At 42.3% G+C, this 7,396-nt stretch overlaps 1 protein-coding gene across 3 annotated transcripts; it reads left to right on the top strand.

Moving 5' to 3' along the window:
- The first annotated feature begins 1,091 nt into the window (after positions 1-1,091).
- Positions 1,092-6,843, top strand: plaat1 (phospholipase A and acyltransferase 1). 3 transcript variants are annotated; one of them, XM_066648270.1, is made up of 5 exons: positions 1,092-1,225; positions 2,080-2,135; positions 3,149-3,278; positions 5,149-5,417; positions 5,772-6,843. In XM_066648270.1, the coding sequence occupies exons 2-5, from the start codon at positions 2,103-2,105 to the stop codon at positions 5,871-5,873; spliced, it is 534 nt and encodes a 177-aa protein (XP_066504367.1). In that variant the 5' UTR covers positions 1,092-1,225; positions 2,080-2,102; the 3' UTR covers positions 5,874-6,843. The 3 variants fall into 3 exon arrangements, with proteins under 3 accessions (XP_066504367.1, XP_066504368.1, XP_066504366.1); XM_066648271.1 differs by lacking the exon at positions 1,092-1,225 and adding an exon at positions 1,279-1,415; XM_066648269.1 differs by lacking the exon at positions 1,092-1,225 and adding an exon at positions 1,821-1,880.
- The last annotated feature ends 553 nt before the right edge of the window (positions 6,844-7,396 follow it).

Raw genomic sequence — 7,396 nt, 5'->3', positions numbered from 1 at the left:
TGAACTAGATAAGCGCTTACAGATAAATTCATTCATTCATTCATTCATTAAAGATAAGATCCAGTTCAGGGTCCCAGTGGGGCCAGAGCCTACCTGGAATCATTGGGTGCAAGGCGGGAATACACCCTGGAGGGGGTGCCAGTCTTTCACAGGGCAACACACACACACACACTCACACCTACGGACACTTTTGAGTCGCCAAACCACCTACCAACGTGTGTTTTTGGACTGTGGGAGGAAACCGGAGCACCCGGAGGAAACCCACGCAGACACAGAGAGAACACACCACACTCCCGATAGTCACCCGTAGGAAACTCACACGGACACAGAGAGAACACACCACACTCTTCACAGACGGTCACCCGGAGCGGGATTAGAACCCACAACCTCCAGGCCCCTGGAGCTGTGTGACTGCGACACCTACCTGCTGCGCCACCGTGCCGCCCGCTTCCAGATAAAAAATGAATACATAAAGTTCACTTTTATACATACAGTGTTTCACTGCACCTTCCCAAAATGTCTCAGTGGTAAAACGTGATGTTATATTTGTATCATTGTCAGTTAAATTAAATAAAGGGTTTATGTGGTTTGCAAGTCAATGCATTGCTTTAGTTACTGAGTGGACAGTGTAGATATGTCGCTGTGCCGTGTCCTTTTTCTCTCAGTCTCTTTTCAGATAACTCAGTGTAGATGTTGTCTCTATTCAATCTCTCTGTGAAGCATAGTATACTGAGAGTTGCATTTCATTTATTGCATTTCTAAGGATATAATCCGAGCTGTGTTTGGTTCTTAATGACATACCTGATTAAATTAAAGGTTTAAAAAAAAAAGCATTACACCACAAACATTCACTGAATAGGACTAAAAACACATGCGTAACACTTTGTTGACTAGACTATAGGCAGCCTCGTCCAAATGGCCTCCCTCCTGCAACAGAGGGCAACGGGGTGTTTTCAGCACAATGAAAGCATTGACCTATGAATGACACACTGTGCCTACCATCAGAGCAGGTTCAGACCTCAGCCAGTTCACCCAGAAGAGTTGTGGCACTGCTGGATCCTCTACAGGACGTTAACTAGTGGAAAATAAGCCGCTAGGTTCTCACATTGTCTCATAACAGATTATCTGACAGATTGGAAAAATATTCAGTTTAATTCTTCTAGAATCTACAGGACTCCAATGGAGGGTTAACACAGCTTTGTAGAAGAATGATTTCTGCTGTTAGGTGAGTGTTGTCTCTAGGACTAACGTATAAGGACTATATTACTCAGAGGTTTTCAAGTACAGACCACTTTAAAAAGAATCTAGGTTTAAATAATTCAGTTAGAGCCTCACGCAGTGATGGAAACCAGAGAGGGGAAAATAACAACCTGATCAGTTCCGGGGGGTTAGTAGATCACCAAGTGGAGTATAGAGTATGAGCCAAATCAGATTCATTTACTATTATGTGAATGTCATGTCTATGGCAGTTATAATATGGATAATGGAACGTGGACGATTTGTGCTTTTGGATCATCCTGCTGACCCCTAAAAAGGGACGTTAGTCATCCAAGCTGTAACATTTACAGCTTAATAAAAGACAGATAGTTTAGACAGCTGTTGAATTTTAAAGTAATTTATAATTGCTTATTAATAGCTTCATAACTGTTACGGGTTGCATGTCTTCCACATGTTTCTCCATTATTATTATGCCATTGTGGCTGTGTTGTGTGAGCCTATGTATTGTGAGTGTATGTTTGTGCAGGTATGTGTGTAGGTGTGTGTGTGTGTATGTGTGACTGTGACATCATCACCCCTCATTGTCCTCAGTACTCCAGCATTCTCTGGCCAGGTTTACACAGGAAATAGCTTCACATGCTCTAAAACGTGTTATGCCTATGGTATGAATGTTATATATAATTATGTAACTGAATTTTATCTATAAATTAATACATTTTTGTTTTATGTTACATCTTTTATCAGCATCAGACTAATAGCTTAATTACACAATATGTAAAGCTCTTAAGGTTTTGTGCTTTATTAACATCAGACAGTATGAATCAAATGCTGATTTAAAATGATACTTAATATATTTCACAGAAAGAGTGCAATTATGCTGTGGGATGACGGATAAACAACCAAGGACAAGCTATAATGTAAGTACTTAATTTTGAAAGAGTTGGGACTGTAGTTGGGCTTCGGTGAGGAACAGGTCTGGACAGCAGGAAGGCCAGCTAAATAACCAATGTTCTGATTGCCCAGCCATGAGGTTGTATTCTTAGCTGAACCTATGTGTGCTTTTAGGTCCTTTACAGCTTTATTTTCTACACAAAACATAAGAATTTCTTTTTTAATTCACTCGAGAATTTACATTTACGTTTCGGCATAGCTGCTCGAGATGAGGGTGGGTACATGAGCTTTGCCTGACGTAAACACGGACTACTGACGTGCAGACTGACCAATTAAATGTTTACAGAGAAGGTTATCGACCAATAACGGTAGCTCTACAGTCAGACCGTCCAATCAGAAAATATTAGCCTACTTCACCACGCCCCCTTCTCACTCAAGCGAACCAATCGGAGTAGGGGAGGGCGGGACTAGTTTGTGAACGAAACTTCTCGAAGTTCTATGTAAGCGCTAGAAAAACAAAATGCCGGACGTTTGTGAAATTCTGCCCGGACATTTTTTAAGCCTAAAAAAGAGGACATGTCCGGGTAAAAGAGGACGTCTGGTCACCCTACCTGAGAGAACCTGGTTCTTGAACTAATTAATAACCACTTATTAAACATATTTTTAAACCTTTATAAATGTAGTCTAATTTTAAAGTGGTACAGATGCATTTTGAGGTATTAAGGCTTGACCAATTTTTGTTGTAGGCTTTTCCAGGCTGCTCACATTTCACATTCTCTTACACATGATTACAATTTATTGTTTTTTTTTTTACATATAAAGGAAGTGTATTTAAGCTTTAATTGTACAGTTATTTATTGATCTGTTGCGAAATTATTTCTGCAGTCATTGATTCAAAGGAAAATCAATGTTCTGTATTCAGTATTTGAAAGACTAAACTGCATATTGTATTCATAAAGGCATTGTGGGTTTGATCTGTGTAACTGATTATTTGCAGCTGTGTTTATCCTAAAGTTTCAAAATGTTTTTCTTGTTTCAGATGGCCACTAGTGAACCCGACCCTTATAACGAACCTCAACCTGGTGACCTCATTGAGATCTTTAGACCAGCTTATCAACACTGGGCACTGTATCTGGGAGATGGCTACATCATCAACCTAACACCTGTTGGTCAGTGCCTCAGGCTGTTAAAATGTACACTTATTAGTTTCTAATTGTTTAAGATACTGCTACCTTGTGTCTACACTTACTGACCATTTAATCAGAAGCACCTATGTATGTATGTATCTTTACACTTTTATAGCGCCTTTCTAGACACCCAAGGACGCTTTACAATCCACACCACTCAGAACACTCTATCCACACACACACTGGTGAGAAGCGGCAGCCAAACGCGCACGGCGTACTCTCAACCAGGAACGACCTTCCACCTGGAGGACTGCATCGGGCACTAGGGTTTAACTCAGGATAGAGCACCAATCCATATCTGGGCTCACACATACAGACACTCATTCACACACCAGGACAGTTATTACAGAAGCCAATTCACCTATCCTCCATGTTTTTGGGAGGAAACCGGAGACCCCGGAGGAAACCCACGCAGACACGGGGAGAACATGGAAACTCCACCCAGATGGGACTTGAACCCAAGATCCCAGCGCTGGGAGGCGAACGTGCTAACCACTAAGCCACCGTGCCGCCCAATTGCATCATTACAATATAGGTGCACTTTGCAGGTTTACATATTTAGACTATAACTGAGCTGTGGCTGGGACAATTCTATCTTTCATTCATTCATTATCTCTAAGCGCTTATTCAGTTCAGGGTCGCGGTGGGTCCAGAGCCTACCTGGAATCATTGGGCGCAAGGCGGGAATACACCCTGGAGGGGGCACCAGTCCTTCACAGGGCAACACACACACACCTACGGACACTTTTGAGTCACAAATCCACCTACCAACGTGTGTTTTTGGACTGTGGGAGGAAACCCACACAGACACAGGGAGAACACACCACACTCCTCACAGACAGTCACCCGGAGGAAACCCACACAGACATAGAGAGAACACACCACACTCCTCACAGACAGTCACCCAGAGGAAACCAACGCACTGACAGTCACCCGGAGCGGGACTAAAACCCACAATCTCTAGGTCCCTGGAGCTGTGTGACTACAATTCTATCTTGTTAATCAATAATAAAGGGCCACTGCTGGCCAAACACTATGTGGATGCTGGACTCCACACCAACATCTCAATTACTATGGTGTCACTGAAGTGGTCACTTGCTGCACATGCGATTGAGGGGACAGTCTGGAGTGTATTTCCACTGGCAGTGGAAGAACCACTGTTTTTGAAGCTGGTAATGAATTTGTATCCAGTCATGATTTCATGGTTTTATGTTGAAGCAGCAGCTTGGAAAGGGAGGGGAGAGGGAGGAGCAATTAGTAGCCATCCATCCATCCATTATCTGTAACCGCTTATCCAATTTAGGGTCGCGGGGGGTCCAGAGCCTACCTGGAATCATTGGGCGCAAGGCGGGAATACACCCTGGAGGGGACGCCAGTCCTTCACAGGGCAACACAGACACACACTCACACACTCACACCTACGGACACTTTCGAGTCGCCAATCCACCTGCAACGTGTGTTTTTGGACTGTGGGAGGAAACCAGAGCACCCAGAGGAAACCCACGCGGACGAACCCACAACCTCCAGGCCCCTGGAGCTGTGTGACTGCGACACTACCTGCTGCGCCACCGTGCCGCCCACAAAGTAGCTAAATAAATGAATAAGCCAAATTTCTGAAAGTGTGTGGAAATACCCAAAAATGAGGCAAACTTAATAAAGACAGGTTGAAGTTCAATTAAAAATGATGGTATTACTAGCCTATGGTCATCTGTTCATCAGTTTCAGGCCACAGGACTACTGTCAGTAGGGGACTGATGAACTGTATAGATATTTGATACAACAGCCAATAGGCCTCACATACTGAACACCTGTAGTATGTACAAACTTCAGAGTCATTTCTGTCTCCCCTCAGATGAGAGTCAAGCTGCAGCCATGTCCAGTGTGAAGTCAGTGTTCAGCAGAAAGGCAGTGGTCCGGATGCAGCTCCTGAAGGACGTGGTGGGGGGAGATACGTTCCGTGTCAACAATAAATATGACGACAATCATACCCCTTTGCCTGTCTCTGAGATCATTCAGCGAGCGCAACACTTGATTGGTCAGGAGGTGTCATATGACCTGTTGGGCAGTAACTGCGAGCACTTTGTCACCCTGTTGAGATATGGGGAGGGCGTATCTGAGCAGGTCTGTCTCTCTCCCTCTCATGACTTGAACTTTCCTTTCAACTAATGACTGTAGGCTTCTAGTTTGAGGTCTTATTTCATTATTGCACAAAGCAGGATTTCTGATTTAGCCCAAAATGTGAGGATCATGCAGCAGGAGTGTCCTTCACAGTTAGTTCAGTTCTCTGCTGCAAAACACAAGGCTCAACGCATCTGTTAAAGGGTGTGTTTAAGCAGGAAAATCATTAAACTCTGTTTGACATAGAAAATTAAGTACCTTATATAGGCTAGCAGATATATTCGAATGGTTACACGAGTGAACGTACATGTATATAAATGTGCTACCTTTCATTGTGTCTGGTATCCTGTCTTTCAGGCAACCCGTGCAATTGGGGCCATAAGTTTGGTGACGGCAGCAGCGAGCGCCTTCTCAGTGCTCGGATTAATCAACACTCGCTCCAGGAACAGGCCTTTCTGACTTCACTAAAACCCTCACAGATTTCTCAGCACATTACAGCATTAAAATGTATTCAAAGACAGAGCACAGAGCTCTACTCATATGTTTTGAGAGGTGAATAACATTTATGCACTCGTATTTAGTGTGTCTACAGGTTTCCACTAATGATTTTGAGCTCATACATTAATTAGAGGTTTGTAAAGCAATATTAGCGTACGCTCATGGAAATCTGAAATGAAGGGTCTGCTATGACACCACATTATGGCTGCTTTAAAGGTTATGTACATTTCTATAAACCCTCTCATCTTCAGTGATAATTTATGGGAATTTTGGAATGCACGATGAGCAGGTGTAAATGTATAACTTTAGTGAAATGGAATTACTGTTTTATCTCATTTCAATTGCTATGCTTCTTTGTGACCAAAACGAATGTGTGGCATAAAGGTATTTATGCATTCTAATATTCAGTGACTTGGGCTTAAAACTATTTAGATGTTGACGGCAAACTTAAACATGCCTGTACTAACCTTACCCAGTAAACATTTAGCCGTTGATTCAACGTTGAAATAATGTAATGACTGCCGTTTAATCAACGTTCTCTTAAGGTTGAAAATGAAAGTTGAAAGGATGTCCAAACACAGACATTGAAAAGACAACGTATTTTGGACGTCCATTGACGTTAATAATTGGTCCCGAAAAAACATTACTTGTATAAAACGCGTTTTGGACGTCCACTGACGTTATCGAGTGGTCACCACTTGATAACTAACGTATTAAGATGGATTTTGGACGTCCATTGACGTTTAAAATGTGTCCCGGAAGGACAGACTACTTTTAGACCTATTTTGAACGTCCAGGGACGTTCCTTGTTTACTGGGTAGTTAAACCAGCACCAAATCATAACTGCAGTTCAGACCAGGGTTCATTCTGGTCTACGCTGTTCCTTTTTAGCAGGGATGGTTTTGTAAACTTCAGGATTCATGACCCCACTGAGCATAAATAAATAAATAACAATATAAACAAAATAAAGAGGTTTTCACCTCTGTGCTTTGCAGTGCAGTCTGGTTGGAATTACTCTCCAAGATTTATCCATATGAAATGTTTAACTTCAGTTTAAATTGACTATTAATCAACTACTGTTATATTAAACATTTTATGTTACCGAAAGAACACAAATTTTACAGGCCAACGCGTCTAAACGTTCTGGGGCTGCAGTATCAAAGTGTACTCACGTTTACTGAGTCATTATTTCTGCAATTACTTGGGCGTACAAACTTCATGAGTTATGACTACAATTCCCAGCAAGCTTTGCGTCGAAGCTTCCGGGCACTCTTCTATCGCTAGGAAACCCCGTACTCACCAGGACCGTTACTGTACTTTACTGCAAAATCCCTCCTCCGCCCGAAGTAGTTCTCAAATCCAGGTTTGGTAATTCATTAAACAATTAAAATAAAGTGGGATGAAACTTATTTTGTGGTCTGTTGATTTTTTTTTTTCTAACTTTGACCGAGTCTAGATTCACAAAGTGAGTCTAATCTTTTGAT

The sequence above is a fragment of the Hoplias malabaricus genome, chromosome 16 (assembly GCF_029633855.1).
Source record: "Hoplias malabaricus isolate fHopMal1 chromosome 16, fHopMal1.hap1, whole genome shotgun sequence".
Lineage (NCBI taxonomy): Eukaryota > Metazoa > Chordata > Actinopteri > Characiformes > Erythrinidae > Hoplias > Hoplias malabaricus.
This window is presented reverse-complemented; position numbering and strand designations above follow the sequence as displayed.